Genomic DNA, 19,377 nt, shown 5'->3' on the forward strand with positions numbered 1-19,377 from the left:
GAGACATCTGTCCTGCAGCCACAGTTGGATCTGTTAATATGATTAAGAGAGAGAGAGAGAGAGAGACAGCAATAGGGGTCCAAGCACTATGAAAGAATGTTCAGAAAGGAAGGAAAAGCAGAAAGTACAGAGACGAAGGAAGTAGACCCGAGTCAGTTTGCCAGGTTACTACTGGCATTCCTAATTTTAGCAAGGTTCACTCATTAATCAGGCAAGAAGTGGAGAGGTTACAGCAGCCAGTTATAGAACACCTCGATGCAGTTCTTGATCAGTTAACAACAACCTCCACTAGAAACCAGGAGGGTTCTTTCCTCCAAGATGAGAAGACAACTGATCTGATTCACAAGGAAGTTGAGAAATTGCAAAGACCATTACTTGATAAAATGGACTCTATGATACAAAGATTAACAGAACTATCTGCCAACTGCAATATTAATTCTCCTTTCTCCTCAGATGGAGATAATGCGAAGGATTATTACCGAGAGCCCCAAGGTGATTTAATTGTAATAAGATAGGGCATCTAGCCCGAAATTGCTTTGCTAGACTAGGAAACCCAAAGGGGAATTATCACACAGAAGCCAAGTCACATGTTTGTACCAAACAAACAAAGGGGAGCAATGTAGTCAGAGACAAACCCCTGGAACCACGGTAGAAGGAAGGATCTGCACGAGAAGGTTTAGGGCATTAATTGATACCGGTTCTCAAGCTTCCATCATATCGGAAAACTATTTCAGGGGAGCTGGAGCCCTATGTAAAGGGAAGGATCAAACATCTGAGAAGACCTATTAAGCTTCTGGGAATGAATATCCCCCTCTACTACTGACAACGAAATTGGTAAGACTGAAGGTGGGATTACCTGATTATGACATGTACGTTTGCATAATTTATAGTCTTACCAAGAAACTCCCTCCCACATTTAAGATTAATCCTAGGAGATGACTTCCTGACAAAATACAATTTCTCATGTGACTATTCTAGGAAGGAAGTCTGTTTCCAAGGAAGAAGGAAAAGTACAAAAGGAAGAAGGGGATCATAAGCTAGGAGTGAGGGAGGTGTCCACATGTACTGGAAACCCCAGAATGAGAGTAAACTGAAATCGACTGAGAGAGACGCTGAGCATGACACACTTGCTAAATCAGAACATAGTGAGGTCTTCTCGTCGAAAATCCTAGAGTCCCGATATAGTCGACCAAAAGGAATGAGGGACACACTCAGATGAAGATGTTGCAAACAAGAGTGAGCGTAAGACAGGTGAAGATACATTCGAAGTTAACTATGCTTGTGCTGAGTGGAAATTTACAACAACCTATAAAGAATTAAAGGATAATTGGTATATAACTCGGGAAGGACAAGACGATCTTAACACCGCAAGTAGTAAAGAAAAAATTAAAACAGTCAGAAGAGGTGCAGAGCATGCTTTCTTACCTAAGTGTAAGTCAAAGGTTAGACCCAGGCAATGCGGGATGGAAGGGTCATTCCCAGAGGATTGAAGGAGGTCTAAAAAGAATTTTCTGAAAGGAAAATTCTTTTTTTTAGTAGGGGACCTTTGTTAGATCCTGAATGAAGATCTTTTATAAAGAAACTATTCATTCAGGATTTAAGAAGTTTAATACAACAGCTGAAAGAGAAACTTGTACTCCAGCAGAAGATAAAGAAATTATTTACTGTATGTAAGAATAAATGTACCTCTTTATGTAAATTTATAAGATTCAATGTTGTCTATCCAAAAATCATGTAGAGGAACTGTGTGTTAATTATAGTTATATTGAGGCATTCTGTATACAGTGAATGGCTAAGTAAGGTTGTAAACGATAGTCCAAAGGTTGCGTGCGAGCCGTCCTCCTTAAGCATAAGGCGACTCTAGCTCGCTTTCCTGGAAAAGAAGGAAACTAAATTCTAAACAGAGGAATGGCGAGAATGTGAGTGTAAGAGCAACAATGTTATATAACTGTGTTAATGATGGGAATGAGCTTTGTCATGGAAATGTTGAAGAGGATAGAACAATTTCGAATTTGTGTTTGTCCGGTTCAGAACCATGAAATATGTGCAAAGATGTCTACATGTATAAGGCACTAGAGAAGAATAGAGATCTGCAAGTTGTCCAACTGTGTCATGCAGACAAGAGTATACAAAAGAATATGCAGGTAGATTATTATGTCTGTACATGAATGCTAGGAGTATCAGAAACAAAGAGGTAGAGTTTGTTGCCTTGGCCAATATGTTGGGACCTCAGATTGTAGGCATTAGTGAAACCTGGCTATCAGAATCAGACATACTAACTGGTATCAAGTGTAAAGGGTACAATATTTTTAGGACCGCTAATGATATCAGATGACTTGAATCCAGTTAAAATTGAAACCTATGACTGTAGTAGTACTACTACTAACAGTATTTCATATGGCTGAGTTTGAAGCCATCTGGCGTGAGTGGAATCTAACAAGATCAATTACATAGTGAGGTGTTGTTACAGACCTGGTGGAATCAGTTGCTAGTGTTAAAGAAATGTATCACCAAATAGACAAGATGAGCACAAAAAGAGTAATCATAATGGGAGACTTTTAATTATCCAAATATTGATTGGTTAGCAGTAGAATCTCATGAGAAGAATGAAAATGCATTTATTGAGCTTTTGCAGGACAACTTCTTCAAACAGCAAAAAAGAATGTTAGATTTGATTATAGTGTCAGAGGGCATTTCAGTTAAAGATGTAACTAGTCTGCCTCCGGTTGGTGACAGTGATCATGTGGTACTACTCACTTGGGAAGTAACTAAGTTAATGAATGTTCCATTCAGAAAAGGTTACATGCTGAACCACAAAGCAGGAAATTATGACCAACTGAGGAGTATACTAAGTTCAGTGCAATGGGAGGTTGATGGATGGGAAGAATATCGACCGTGCATGGAAAGTATATAAACAATACTTAAATGATGCGATATCAGAATGTTTCTGAGAGTTCGAGGAATAAATAGGGTAGGAGTCAAATGGATGTGTAATCTTATTAAGCAAGAGATTTGTAAGAAAGGGATGATGCGGAAGGAATACTATATGCATAAGAATGATGTGCATTATGAAAATTATAAGCAGCAGGCTAGAATAGTCACAACTGTTGTAGGGAAAGCAAAGTCTGAGTATGAAAAGAAACTGGCTCTGCATGCTAACGACAACTCATAAGAATTCTATTGATATGCTGCAAGTAAAAGAAAGAATGAATATGAAAGAATAACTCTTCTAAATGTAGATGGCATGAGAGTTACAGATGCAAAAGAGGTTGTTCAACTAATAAGTGTCCATTTTGTTAAAAGTTATCAACCTGGTGTACACGGCATTGAGATCAATGCTACCTCTTCACTGAATGAAGAAACTCAGGTGTGTGAGGAAGAGGTATTAGAGCTGTTGCACAAACTGAATAAGAATTCAGCAATAGGGACTGATGGGATATCAGCACATGTGCTAAAAGTGTGTTCGGCTGAACTGGCCATTCCTTTGACCAGGATGTTTAATACGAGTCTCAGAACATGGAAGATTCTGCAGAAATGGAAGGAATGTATGGTAATTTCATTACACACGGGTGGTAGTGGTACAAAGACCGATGTCTCTGCCAACTATCGACCAATTAGTATCTCAGGAGTGGTGGTGAAGATTTGGGAAAAATCAGTTAGGGCCTGCATTCAGAAATGGGTTGACAGTGAATCTCTACTTTGCAACGAACAACATCGGTCTGCTAAGGGAAGGTCATGTTTTAGCAACTTGCTCACATTCTATAACAATGTTATCATTGAACTAGACAAGGGAAATGGATACACCATGATACTTTTGGATTTTGCTAAGGCTTTTGACAGATTACAGCATGGTAGACCTGCATAAATTGGAGATTGGAGACACACACACACACAACATTATTATTCCTGGGCATTTCCACTGAATGAAAGACTCATCATGGGAGATTCAGTCTATGATTGTTCATACAATACTTAACGTACATCTCCTTGAAGTCACTCAATAACAGAGCACTCACAACCATCTCTGGGCATCCCATTCATCACTTTGCAAGCAAAATATCTAGTTCTAACACCCTTGCTATACCCCACTCTTATATAATTTCCAGAGATGACCACTTATTCTCTCTTTTCCTGCCATGTTCTGAAAGAAGTCTTCAATGTCAATGCTATAAAATGCTTCTATCATGTCCCCTCTTATTTGCCTATCAGCTAGTTATTGAAGCCCATAGACTTTCATAGGGAGCATTCCACAGACCTTCCACTATCTTGATCACTCACCTCTGGATCTTCTCCACCACTTTATCCAGGCAGCCAGATCTGCACATCCTTGTCCAGATGTGGCCTTATTAAAGTCTTGTAAAGGGGAATAATAACTTCCTTATCCCTACCTGTTTGCCAGTATGCTCTTCAGCCATATAATCTGATTTGCTGTTTTGGCTACCTTTGCAATATTCCATCTAAACTTCAACTGCCAACAATCATTCCCTGAATCTCTCGCCTCATCAGCTGACTGCAGTTCAGTGCATGATCTTGCACTTGGCCATAAACTTGCAGCATTTTACCTTTGCCTCTATTGCCAGTCTATTTAAGTCATCTGCAGGATAATTACATCATCTTCACTAACTATTGCTGTTCCTATCCTTACATTATTATTATTATTATTTGACACCTCCAGGGAGTCCAAAGACTCATTGAGGGAGAGTGTGCCAACAGCATCGAACGATTGGTCCCCTTCCAACTACTAACTGCGCTCAAACTTACTTAACTGAGCCATTAGTAGCAGAGGCTCTACCAATCGACCAACCTTTGCCGGCTACTGAATATTTCTCCTTAAATCATTTCCTATATCATTGATGCACACATTAAACAGCAGAGTAGTAAGTCCTACAGTACTCTGCTAGTTATCTTCTTCAACTTCCCTATTGATCACTCTTTGATATCTGTTCATCAGCCACCCTCTTATGCAAATTAACAGCTTCATATCCATTCCCATCTGTTCCAGTTTGTTACTTATTATTATTCTAAATTGTTACTTATTATAAAAAGTAAGATTGTTACTAAGGCAAGACCTACCCTTCACAAAACCCTGTTGTTTCCTATAAAGAATTATGCTATTCATGAAAAATTCTCAACCAGCAATGCATCGTGGAGAAAATTCTACACCTGAAAATTTATCACACAGAATATTCTTTGTAGGGAAAATTCTTTGCCGGAAAATAATACTGCAACGAAACACATGCAAAACAAGAAATATTTTAGAAAATATAGTTTCTTTCAGTATTTCTGTTTTATATATTTAATTAGATTTTATTTAACTTTTTAATAATAGTTATATTCTCTATAAAGTGAAATTAATATTTTGTATTTTACAGTTGAGTGATTTCCCTAATTTCTGTTATTTTATTAAAATATTTTTTTACTTACTGAGATTAATATTTTACAAAAGTGTCATAGGGTAGTTAGGGAGTAAGAGCAAAAAATTAAGAACATTTATCTGTGTTTGCTTCTCTTGCTTTTTTTCTATGCACTTAAGACACTCATCCAGATGTGTATATATAATTTTTTTTACTGAACTAATTCAGAAGATGAGGTTCTTTCAATTATAGGATACCCATGTATTTTGGAACTGACTCCATTTTTTCTGTAGCAAAGAGATTTTTGAAGACTAATATTGTTTTACACGGATAGTGTAAGACTATATGTGCACCTCTGAGTAAGTATATTAAAGAAGGTCATGATGAAATTACATAATCTTTTCATGGTGTAAATCAACTTAAGGCAAAATTCTCATCTGCTACTGAAACACTAATCTTTATCATATTTCCAAATTCTAGTATTTTATGAAATGAAGAAATTTTAAAATTAATATTTGATAATAATAATTATTATTATTATTTCATGACACCTTCAGGGAGTTCAAAGACTCATCGAGGGAGAGTACCTACTCTACAGCTCAATCCACCAACTACAACTACCTTCATCACCAATGCCATCTACTGCCCACCACCACTCGGCCAAGCAAGCTGGCGAATATCTGTCTTCTTGACAGAAAAAAATGTATAGGTGCATACTCCCAAAGTGAAATACATAGCTAATTATCTTGTGAATAGTTTGAAAATAAACTGTAATCAGAAATATCTGTAGTTGGAATTGTTGGCCTGGTTGACGGAGTGGTTAATGTACCCATTTCAACCACATAATTAATTCTCAAAAGAGAATTAATTAAATAAGTATTTCACTTTGGGAGCATGTATATATTTCTTTTTTGGTCAAGAAGACAAATATTATTGCAAAGTCCTATAGGATACATGGATATCCTATACTTGAAAGCACCTCATCTTCTAATTTAGTTTGGTAAAGAAAAAAAAATCACATCTTGATGGTCTTAAGTGTGTAGAAAAACAGCGAAAGGAAAGATCACAAAAATAAATAAACATTCTTAAATTTGGTGCTCTTACTACCTAACCACCCTATCACACTTTTGTAAAATATTAATATCCCATCTCCAGAGTCTGGAGTATCTAATGAAAAAAAAAAAATTTTAAGAAATAAACAGAAATTAGAGAACTCACTGATTGGCAAATATAAAATATTAATTTAACTTTATACCAAATTAAATAATTAATTAATTATGGGAATATAGATTGGAATGAAGTGATAGAATTTGGGAACAAGAAAAATGAATTTGAGTTCTTGAGAGACAACTATCTTAGGCAGTATATAAAGAAGGGTACGTGAGGAGTGAGAGTTTTAGATCTGATCACGTGCAAAAGTTAATAATATTAGTGATGCTATCCAGATGCAGAAAGATAAGGTGAAATAATTGTCTTGGTTAGCACTAATGACCTGAAAGTATTCTATGAGGGAGGATGTGAAGAGATGTTGGAGAAGCAAAAAAGAAGAAAGAGAAGGTGAAGATTGTAAGTGTCCTGCTGTGGCAAACTCAGGAAGAGGGCTTTGACAGTAACGAAACAATACACAGGTTGTATAGGAAGAATGACTTAGGGTTTCTAATCAAAATTTCTATCAAATTCAGGACTATGACCTGAATTTGATAGAAAAATGCATTTGTATATTACTGATAGTCTGCACGTTAATGGTTTTGTTATCAGGTGTCTAAAGAGACCTTTGTTCACTCAGAGTGCTGATGTGAAAAGTCAGGAAAACTTACCAATTAGGGTGGATGCAGAATCCACCCTAATTGGTAAGTTATTGGTATCAATGCAGAATTCTGCATTGATACCAATCAGGTATCAATGCAGAATCTAGTCTCTCAAGCAACAATTGAATAGGGTAGTAAATTCAGGAAGTAAGATGGATCCAGACCTAACAAGCGGTAGGAGTTTTTGGCATTGGTTAGTGCAACCTCACAAAAAAGCTATAGGCATTAGTTAGAGTTGGCTAACAGCAAATTATTAATATTATTATTATGGTATCTCCATGGAGTCCAGAAATGCATTGTGGAAGACAGAAACTAACTATTATATGCACAAAACCTATCATACCTCTCCTTAAACTCATTCACTATAAGGGAATTCACAACTAATTCTGGCAATCCATTCCACTCATTCGCCACTTTCCACACAACTTTCACTGATGGCCACTAGTTCTCTGACTACTTGTCATATATTGAAAAATTTCCTTTGCATAAATTTTATAAATCTTGTATCTTTGGAAGGCAGTGACACTAATGGTTTTGAAAGCATATGATGTGAGGTAGAAGTGGCCAAGACAGGATATTTAGTGGGGTGTTGCTACAAATCAAGGAGTACAGAGGGTGGGGAGCAGGAGATGTTTAGGCAGTTGAGCATAACAATCATTCTTCAAACAAGAAGAATGATTGTTATGGGAATTTTAACTATAGCAGTATACGCTAGGAAGAGGAAAATGCATGTAGTAATAAAGGAATGCAATTTTTAGAATTCTTGAGGGCCAAATGTCTTAGGCAACATGTAATAGAGGGAACAAGAGGTTCAAGAGTTTTGGATTTGACCATAGTATCAGAAGAGCTGATAATAAATGAGATGGCATCTCTCCCACCAGTTGGAGAGAGTGACCATGTGGTTTTGACTTGGAAGATGAATAGACATGCAGAAGTATCAAAGAAAAGGGAACGTATGTGGAATTATAAGGAAGGTGATTATAATAGTCTTAGGTATCAACTAGAGGCAGTTCCATGGAGGGCAGAATTGGAAGACCAGGATATCATTAGTGCTTGGGAAATTGTAAAGGGATATTTGTTAGCAACAATAGTAAGCTGTATTCCACGAGTGAAGAAACAGACACAATTGGGTGTAAAGTGATGACAAACAATATCAAACAGAAACTGCAGTTGAAAAAGAAATTATGAAAGAGATATAGGGAGAGGAGGGGGGGGGGGGCAGATAAACAAAGAATATAAGACGCAGGTCAGGAGAGTGACTAGTATGGTGAGGAAGGCAAAACTGGAATATGAGAAGAGATTGGCACTAAGATCCAAAGAATATCCTAGGGAATTTTTTTAGCTATGTGGCCAGTAGGAGAAGAAATGATTGTGGAAGAATGACATTGCAGAGGACATAGTGGAGTTGTTTAATGAGCACTTTATTGGAGTATTTCATCCTGGAGAAGAAGGTTTTAATACTAGAGGGATAGGGTAGGTTCAGGGTTTAGAGGTACAAGAGGAGAGTTTGTTCCAAATACTGAGTACTCTGAATATCAGTAAAGCTGTGGGACTGGATGGTATGTCACCACGGGTTTTGAGAGAATGTGCTAAAGAACTGACAGCTCCTTTGACCTGGCTCTTAAATAAAAGTCTGGCTGTGGAAAAGGTACCCAAGGAATGGAAGAAAGGAAAGTAAGATAGTGCCATTGCACAAGAGCAGTAGCAGACTGGAATTGTCTAATTATAGGCCAGTTTGTGTGTCATCAGTAGTTGTTAATGTCTTGGAGACATTATTGAGGGACTATATACAGCATTGGGCTATAATAAATAAAGTAACAAGAGCAGTTGATGAGGGTAATGTTATCTGTGAGAATCAACATGGATTTGTTAAGGGGCACTCTTGCTTTAGTAATATGATTACCTTTTATAATGAAGTGACAAGAGCAGTTGATGAGGGAAAGGCATATACTGTCATTTTTTTTGGGATTTTGCAAAGGCATTTGACAGGGTGCCACAAGATAAGCTGATATTAAGTTGCAGCACATGGGTTTAAATATCGGGTTAGTCAACTGGATTCAGGATTGGCTGTCTGATAGGTATCAGAGAGTTGTGTATGATGGGACAATATCCAGGAAGTAGAAGGTTACAAGTGGGGTTCCACAGGGCTCAGTAGTGGGACCTGTATTGTTCAACCTTTTTGTCAATGGATTACAAGGGATATTCAGTTGTTTGCGGATGATGTGAAACTGGGAAGAGTTATCAATAATAGTGCAGATGTGGCAGTGTAAAATTCGATGTGGTGAAAGTTTATATAAAGATTTTCCAACATCGATTTTTACAGAGGTCATAAATCATGTGGAAAGAGCAAAATTGTAAATTACTGTATTTTAAAGGAGAAGTGCTGATTGTAAACTTGTAAAGCTAACTAACAAAAAGAATGATATAGAAATTGTTCACAAATTATAAAAATATTGTCAAGGTTAAAATTGTGCATTATGTTGATTTGATGTAACAGAATGTTAAAAGTAATTCTGCCTTAAGTTAAGGCGATTAGACAAGATTATGTTGGCGACTTGAAAGTAAACAAAAGGTATATTGAAGGTCATTCAGATGTAGAGAGTGTTGCCGCCAAATCTGAAGGTCAAGACAACAGTGACATCAGTTATTTACAGAAGATTAGGAAGTCTCCAACCCTAAAAATAAGGAGCTTCTGAATCATATAAAAGAGATCTCGAGAACCTAGAGAGGAGTTTTTTTTTTCATCTTGCTGCAGTCCGTTGGCCTGCTCGGACCTCCGTATTTCGTCGTAGTATCATGACCCCTAGGCATGGAGAAAACCCGGGAGAGGCAGATCATTCTACGGAGATGTATTTTCAGTAGCGGAATGTTCCACCTGTGACCAGATATGCGCAGCCAGCAGTAGGTCCAAAACCGACAGTGAGCTATGCTACAAATCCCGGAAGAGGACTACTCTGGACAACTGCCAAAAGCCCTTCGTGAAGCAAAGGCTAGGAAATAGGACCAAGGAAAGCAGTCAGCAGAACCATCACAAATCTGGTAGGACTGTATATATTTCTACGAATTTGTGAGTAGATTCTAATATATTAACACTGAGATGGTGATTAAGAATTGTATGTCCACTGAACATAGCTTTGTTAAAATAGTTGTATAAGTCGCTATAAGAAGTAACTGAGGCTGAAAATTAGCTAGTATATTTATTGAGAAGAATGTTAGCCAATGAGATTGATTGTAACAGTCAGAAATTGCCTAGATTTTGTAAAGCAAGTTATTCAAGCATTGTGAATTGCAGGTCCAAATTGTAAGGTCATGATTTAAGTTAAAAATAGGCATTAGAGAGAAATTGTTTAATGTGTATCATATTGTATAGTGCCTAAGATAAAATAAACATGGTTTGTTTGTTTGTTTAAAACTATCACCTGATCCTTGACCAATGCACTGTCTCACAAAAATAACTGAACCTGTGTGCTTAAATTAGAGAAATTGCCACGACTGACTATTTAAGGTATTATTTTAAAAAGTGATCTATTCGATAAGTGTTATAACTATTCTTCCCATGTTATAACATTAATTCAGGGTGGCGCAGTCGAAAAACAAATTTTCCCTGAATTATATCGCACGGAAAATAGTTAACTGTAACCGTGAGTTGCCTATTCTAGAGGCCTTTACACTAACAGCACTAATACTTGTTGGAAGTATAAGGGATCACAAGTGGGAACTAAATTAATCGGCTTAAGTTTGAACAAGATAAAGAGTACTTAACTGAGAGTTAGAAGTTAAGGTACACATAGGAAAGATAATGGAAAAAGAGTAGAATTAATACAAAGGCGAAACAGCTGAGATATTGACGAACAAATAATTAAATTTTAAAACATTACAGCAACCCTGCAAGAGGATTTGAATAAACTAGACAGATGGGCAAATGAATGGGGGTATCGGTTTAATGCAGCAAAATGTAAGGTCTTGAGGTTTGGGGCACTTCATACTGTATTGGAGGAGTTGTACTGGAGGAAGTAGGGGGAAACAAGAGATCTGGGGTTGATGATTGATAGAAACCTGAAATTCAGGGGGGGACATATTGTGAAGGTGGTGAAGGTAACCCAGAGGATTACAGCAATACTGAGAAGGACGCTGACCTGCAGATATAAAAGAGTTATCATTCCATTGTATAAGACCCTGATCAGACCACTTAGACTATTGTTCTCAAATATGGTCCCTAGGATTTGAAGGGGATAAATTACCTGTGGAAAGGGTACAGAGGCGGATAACAAAGATGGTTTCAGGACTGTATACAATGTTAGTTACGAAGGAATGTGGACTGCAGAGTTTGGTGATAGAAGAAGGAGAGGTAATATGATCGAGACTTTTAAACTTTTGAGAAGGAAGTTATAGGAAGTTAAATTGTTGAGAGGAAGTTACAGGGTGGACAATGGGGGAGTTCTTTCACTTGGTGGAACAGAGGGAAGGAATGATGACAAGGGGGCCATCCCTGGAAGTTACGAAAGGAAGCTGCGAGCAAGAGGGTGAGGAGTGGTTCCTTTGCATGGAAGGTGGTTGAACTGTGGAATGCATTGCCTGAGAGAGTGGTTACAGCAATAACAGTCAATGAGTTCAAGGAGTGGTATGATAGACTTTGTGTTTCCTAAGAAGGGCCTCCCACGATGAGTTTATTGACTCCATAGAGGCCTGAATAATAATAATAAAAGTTTCTATCATGTCTCCTCTTTTGAGCCTAGCTTTGTAACCCTTCAACCTATCCCCATCTTAGTCACTCATCTCTGATTCTTTTCTACCACCTACTGGTTCCCCAAGAAACCTGGCTGACCAAATCTGTGCACAGTAGTCAAGATGCAGCCAAATCATAGTCTTATGAGGATATAACTTCCCTATCTTTACTTGTTAGTGTTTTTCAATATCCAAGTAATCCTTTGAGCCATTTTACCAACTTTTTCAATATGTCCTCTGAACTTCAATTCTCTGTCCACCATTATTCCTAAGTCCCTAGCCTTATCAATTTTCTGCAAACCAGTACCATCCATATGATACACTGTATGCAACCTTTTCGACTCGAAGTGCATAACCTTACATTATGCAACATTAAATTGACAATTGTTATCCTTCGTCCACAATGCCAATTTATTTAAATCATTCTGCAGGATATTTACATCACCTTTATCTACTGTTGCTCATCCTAGTTTTGCATCATCCCTCTTATTACATCTTTCCCTGTATTATTAATGTAAAAATTAAAGAGTAGCAGTTCTAGTATAGAACCCTGAGGTACTCAACTAGTCAACCTCATTCTCTTAGATTCCACTTCACCAGGGAAGCTGATTATGACAAGCTTAGGAGGAAGCTTGAAGTTGTGACATGGCATAAAAACTGCAAGGAAAGGAAGGTTATTAGAGCATGAGAGAAAGTTAAGGGACATCTGGAGAAAGCAATATCCGATTGTAAAACCAAGGTCATGAGGCTTAATCATGTAAGAGTTTAAGCATGAGCTGCAAAAAAAGAAAACCTTATATACCCTCCACAATCATTATTTTGAAGAGTATATCAGGAGGATCACCTTTCTTCTCACATACCCTCCACAATAATGATTGTGGAGGGGATTATGAGGAAAAAAGTGACAAGTAAACTCATGAACAGTACCAGGGTCAAACAAGTGTTGGATTCTGATTATGTAGAGATTAGAGTAATTATTATTTGCTTCAGAATCCAACATGATCTTCCATCACATAGGCTAGACTTGTAAGTATTATTTAATTACTATTACTATTATTATTACTATTATTACGGGCAACTCCAGGGAGTCATTAGACTCATCGAGGGAGGCCCCAAATCATATTCATCACAACTATTTGACATTCATACAGTATCTATCATACCTCGCCTTAAACTCATTCACTGTCACAGCATCCACTACAGACTCAGGGAGCGCATTCCACTCATTCACTACTCTAAAGTAAAGAACCCAGCTCTAACACCTTTACTAACCACACTTTTGCCCAGTTTCCATGGATGTCCCCTAGTCCTCCCACAACCAGCCCTGTTCTCAAAAATATCTTCTGAATTAATTTTATAGAAACCCTTCAGTAATTTGAATGTCTCAATCATATCTCCCCTCCTCCGCCTATCAACCAATTTTTGCAACCCACAAATCCTCAACCTGTTCTCATATGGTTCATTCCACAGACCTGCTATCATCTTGGTCACTCGCCTCTGGATCCTCTCCACCTCCTCCCCATCAAGAAGAAACCTAGGTGACCAAATCTGAGCACAGTAGTCTAGATGGGGTCTTATCAAGGCTCGATAGAGAGGAACAATAACCTGCTTGTCTCTGCTTGTCAACGTATTCTTCAGCAACCATTCATGTATATTATTTTAAAATTTAATATTCATATAACTACCTTAATTTTGTCTAATATTTAATTATTTAATCAAAGATATATGTATGAATAATGAAAAGACTGTATTAAATATTAATAAGTTATTTTATTTATTGTTATGTCAATATTATAGGAATTTGTATTTGATAAATTAACTGCGTATTATTTGAAATGTAAATATTCTCTATTTATTCCTGTTTGTAAAGTTTAGCGTTATGTAATAGCTCAATTTTATTATATTTTGTTTTGTTGTCATGGAAACGTATGTAAGTGAGCGAGCACGTTTTGGAACACCACGTGAGGTTTATTGAAAAGAGTTTTAGAAAGAAATGATGTAAGCAATTTAGGGGGGAAAAACTGATATATAAGCGACGAACGCTGGAATATGAATTAATTAGGAGATTAGAGCATTAGAGATTTATTAGAGAGAGAAAGATTGGCATTAGGTTGGAATCGGGCATTCGGCAATCACAGTGCGATAATAGCGAGTCGGCAAGTCATTCAAGCAACTAAATAAAGCCTACAAGTTGAGAAGCAGTTAGCTAATAAGTTTCGGAATAACAAATAAAGCAACGGAAGATAGCAGAGTGACTACTGAATGACTAGCGATATTTTAGTTGAGATTTATTTTCAGGGCTGACCTTTCAAGGACACACTGAAACGTGAAGCTTAGTATGAAGTAACTAGAGAATAAATAGAGGCAACAGAGTTGTGTTTAATGATAGCGGTATTTAGAATTATAGTGCCTAAAGAATTATCTGAATGCCGGAGGAATGAACATCTGTACATATAAAACCCCAAGTTAAAGAATTATTGTGTATTGCCCTAATTCAAGAGTGATCAGTAGTGATTCATACAAGAACATCTGATTATATGTATTGTGCCCGTGAATTAATTCAGTTAATGCTTAGAAGATTTATTTTAATGAGTGCTGTTTATTGTTAAAAGTGTTTGCGGTTATAAAAAGTGTTTGTGTATAAATTGATGAAGATAGAAGATTATCGGTAAGATTATTCCAACCTTTAGTTTTCCTATATAGAGAAGTGTGTGAGTTTCATCCCAGAATTTCCTTATGTTAACAGTAACTATTATGAAGATTAACTGAAGCAAAAATTTGAAAGTGTTTACTTGTAAAGCGGTGTTACTGCGATTTTATTGAATTTTGGAACTTAAGGAATTGTGAGAAGTCTGTAATATAGAGATAACAGATTTATCTTGTTAGAGTTTGTATGACTGTATTATCAGAAGAGCTGAAGTGTTTCTAATAACTTAATTAGTGATTTAATCTTCAGTGTATAATTTGTGATTATAAAATTAAATATTTGTTTTTGTTAATCTAAAGTTGTGTTTTGCCTGAATCTCTTTTACTGCACCATTCATAAAATATTCGAACCAAAGCGGGAAAAATTAAGTAAGTTAAATATACTCGGCCAGTATATATTTTAAGGAGAAATGGTTGAAGGTTGATTTTTCTTCAATTCTTGAACTAATTCGGATATAGAGTGGCGCAGTCTTTAAATATAAATTTTCTCTATATTTGAATTAGAAATCAACTAGCAACCTTCTATTTTGTTTAAGAACATCATAGTAAATGACATGTCGGATCCAAGGTATAGATTAAGATGAAGTAGGATCCAACACAAGAAAGGTGACCAACATGGTAAGAAAGGCAAAATTACATTATGAAAAGAAACTAACTATACATGGCAAATAAGAGGAATAATGAGTATCAAAGGATAATCTTCATGAGTGCTGATGATGGTGGTGAGGTGAAAGGAGCAGACATAACAGTTGAGTTACTGAGTGACTACTTTGAAAGGGTATATCATTCAAGTGAGGATACCGCTGTGATATAGCCTTCCAAAGTGGAACAGAGGTGGATGAATTGGAGCTACTTAGGATTTAAATGAGATATGAGCTCGTATTTTAGAAGTTGCAAGAGAACTGGCAGTGTCTCTGACTAGGCTGTTTAATTTAAGTTTCAGTTCTGGCAGAGCTCCAATGGAATGGAAGAGGACAAAATAATTCTTTTATCTAAGGAAGGCTCTAAGACTGCAGTAGCAAATTATAGACCAATCAATATCTCAGGAGTGGTGGTAGAAGTACTAAAAAAGCTGGTCTAAAAGAGAATTATGGAATACTTGGAAAAGAATATGATACTCTATGAGGGACAATGTGGCTTTGTGGAGGGTCATTCATGCCTTAGTAATTTACTAACTTTTATAATAGAGTGATTCAGTTTGGTAAAGAGAATGGTCACATAGTGATTCTGGATTTTGCAGAGGCATTTGACAGAATACTGCATGGAAATTTGTTATGCAAATTAAACAAATGGGGATGGATATGTGCTGGTTATATAGATATGAGGAAGGCTGACGGATGATACCAAAAAGTGGTATATATATGGAGGGGTAGAATCCAGGAGGGTGCAGGTGACTAGTAGTGGGCTGCATAGGAATAGCTAATCAAGGTATGTGGAGATCATGCAAGACGATTTAAAAGGTTGTAAGTATGGGCAAAAGATAATGAGTGTTGGTTTTATATGGGGAAATGTAAAGTTATGCATTTTGGGATAAACATATACAAGCTATGTGCCACATTGATGGAGTAGCAACCATCTTCATAACAAGTAGAGACCAGGAAGTTGGTCACCTGACTTTCTTGGGGATGAGGAAGCAGTAGAGAGGATCCAGAGGGGAGTGATCAAGACAGCGAGTGGTCTGTGGAATGCTCTTTGAGGTTTTGTGGCTTGCAGAAGTTGATTAATATATGAAAAAGAGGGGATATGAAAGAAATACTGAAGTTGCTCAAAGGGTTTTATAAGATTAATGCAGGGGAAGTGTTTCAGCATTTGGCCTGGAAGATGAGAAAGAGTGTAGTTAGTATGGGTGTGAGAATTTTATGAAGATTTTACACTTGGAGAGTGGTGAATGCATGGAATGAGTTGCCAGATCAGTTGCGAGTGTTTTGTTCTTACTTACCTTATTCTTCACATAAGAATAAGTCAAGTGTTAAACAAATGAATGAGGGGATAAAGCAAGAAATCTGAAAGATGAAGGCACTTTGGAGGCAGCACAAGATGAATAATGATAATACTTGGTTGTATGAAAAGTATGAAGCACAGGCTATGAGAATGGCACAGTTGGTAAGGTCAGGAGGTGCAGTATGAGCAGAAATTAGTAAATCAGGCCAAGAAAAATCCTAGGGACTGTAGAAAGTGTAGAAATGAGAAAGCAAGAGTTATATAAGGAGTTAAGTGAGTTGGATGTCAATATGGCAATGGGACTTGATAACATATCACAAAACATCATAAAGGAATGTTCTAGGAAGTTAGCATCGGCCAAGGCTGACGCTAACTTCCTTTTATATGTTAAAGGTTATATGCAAACATATAGTGCATTTTGTATCAAGGGGATTAAGGATTTTGTTTTTCTAATTTTATCAGTTTTATATATTTTTTGCATTTTTTATTTATATTTTTACCTAGTCTGGAACCCCGACTCTAGAGACCAAACATAGAATTTTTTTTCAAGCCACTTCAGGTTTCCAATAAGCTGGATGATGGTCTCACACTGGGTGATGAAATTCATCATCTCATGTAAGACAACCACAAACATCCATGCCCATGGTGGGATTTGAACCTGTAGCATGTTAGTTTGAGAGCATTTAGCCAACCAGGCTGCAAGCTCTAAGGTAATAAGGCTAAGGCTACAAGGTACTGGCAGTATTCTCTGGCTTGACAGCATGAATTTGTTAAAGGGAGGTCATGTTTTATCAACTTGCTTATGTACTATAAAAAGGTGATGAATGTATTGGACAATGGAGATGCATATACAGTGGTGTATTTCAATTTTGCAAAGGCTTTTGATAGATTGCCACCGCAAGTTGGTATCTAAATGAGCAGATGGAACTGAATGATAAATTAGTGAGTTGGATAGGCAACTGGCTCTTAGATAGATATCAGCAAGTTAAAAAAGGGGGTGCAGTATCCTCAAAAAGGAAAGTCACTAGTCGTATGCAGCAAGAGTCTGTTTTGGGGCCATTTTATTTAATTTGTATATTAATGATACTGGGATGGGTTTAGCTCATGATATACAACCGTTTGCAGATGGTTCAAAACTGGGGAGTGTGGTGAGGAATCAAGCAGATGTGGCCTTACAGAGGACTTGAATAGATTGTATGAGTGGGCAACACTATGGAACAATGGAAGCAAGTTCAATTTTGCAAAGTGTAAGGTTCTGACATTTGGTAGGCAACAAGAGAATGCAGAGTGTACACTTGGTGGGAAAATGCTGGAGGAAGTTGATGAGACAAGAGATCTTGGAGTGGTTGTAGATATGAAGCATGTGAAGTTCAGAGGTCATATTGTACAAGGTGTGCAGTCATTACATCAGATTATAGCAATGATGTGGAAGACCTTACCAAGCAGAAATAAAGAGGTTCTGGTTCCATTGTCTTGATGAAACCTCATATGGAGTATTGTGCACAAATATGGTTCTCTGGTTTTCACAGTGATGAAGATATATTGGAAAGAGTCCAGAGAAGATGGACTAAGGTATAACTGTTCTTTGGATATGAAGACATATTGAGGAAGAGAGAGAGAGAGAGAGAGGGGATATGATTGAGACATATATGTTAGTAAAGGGTTGTTATCAGGTTAATGTGGATAAAAGTTTTCATAGAATGTGAGAAGGGGGGATAGAACAAGGGGACATGCCTGGAAGTTGTATAAAGAGAGTGTGAGCAGAGGCATATGGAGCAGGTTCTTTGCATGGAGAGTGGTTGGTGAGTGAAATGCATTGCCTGACATTGCCATGAATGTGGATACAATGAATAAGATTATAGCATGGTTTGGTGGGTTTTGTGTATAACAGTGTGTACCTTCCACAATGAGTCTTTTGACTGCATATAAGTCTTGTGTTAATAATAATAATACAATTTAATGATGTGCTATGATGAATATGATGTGAATTATAAGAATATGATGAATATGTATGAATACATGAATACATATTTTTGCAAATTTTTCAAGACAAATATTTCTGGACAAAAGGTATTTAAGAAAGATATATATGTTTTAATTTAAATTTAAAAAACATAGTTAAATATAGGAATATACATTTGACAAACCAAATATAATCATCAGATAAAAACTTAGTTCCAGTTCCAAATAAATATTTTAGTAAAATGAGCTTTATATATTATACATTAAAGAACTTCAGATTAGTTGTCAGTTTCAGACTCGTAGATATGATGAAACAGTTTCTGTTATATTTTAAATAAATATATTAAAAAAAATCACAATTCACATTAAAGAAGTAATTTACAAAATTTCACATAATGATTTCAGTCTTTACTGTAGTTTTAGATGATACTGTGGAACAGACCTAATATCTCTCCTTAGGCTTAATTTTTCATCAAGTTGAAAAACTTCTTGAAAATAAGTTACAAAACAGCATCCAAGACAGACTTCTTCCAAGTCTGTTCCTCATCTTGAACACAAGTCAGTTATATCATAATATACATAAATACACACACACACACACACACACACACACACATAGTCACCATAGAACACATTTTTTTTGTGGATTCATTGGGCTGCCCTCTGGACATTGAAAAGCTTTTGCAAATTGCTCAAAGTTGGCAAGAACGCCATTAACTCTGCAAAGTAAAATAAAATTTAATTAATTGTAGCATTATAAGATACAAATAAAAAATAAGGTAAATTTATTCGCATTAAGATATATGCATAATTTTCCTTAAATTATGTAAAATTATTACAGAATGTTTTACATGTTTCTAGATGTTTTGCAAAAATTATTT

General features: G+C 36.6%; 1 protein-coding gene across 1 annotated transcript in view; it reads right to left on the reverse strand.

Moving 5' to 3' along the window:
* Positions 1–19,115: 19,115 nt before the first annotated feature.
* The window catches only part of LOC150107628 (neprilysin-11-like), a 160,728-nt gene continuing 160,466 nt past the window's right edge, over positions 19,116–19,377 (reverse strand). The window contains exon 11 of the mRNA XM_090392142.1: positions 19,116–19,215. Coding sequence (XP_090248268.1) covers positions 19,116–19,215 — 100 coding nt within the window. The remainder of the gene's footprint in view (positions 19,216–19,377) is intronic.

This window comes from Typopeltis vanoorti, chromosome 4 (genome assembly GCF_054136105.1).
Source record: "Typopeltis vanoorti isolate ZY-2024b chromosome 4, IOZ_Tvanoo_1.0, whole genome shotgun sequence".
NCBI lineage: Eukaryota > Metazoa > Arthropoda > Arachnida > Uropygi > Thelyphonidae > Typopeltis > Typopeltis vanoorti.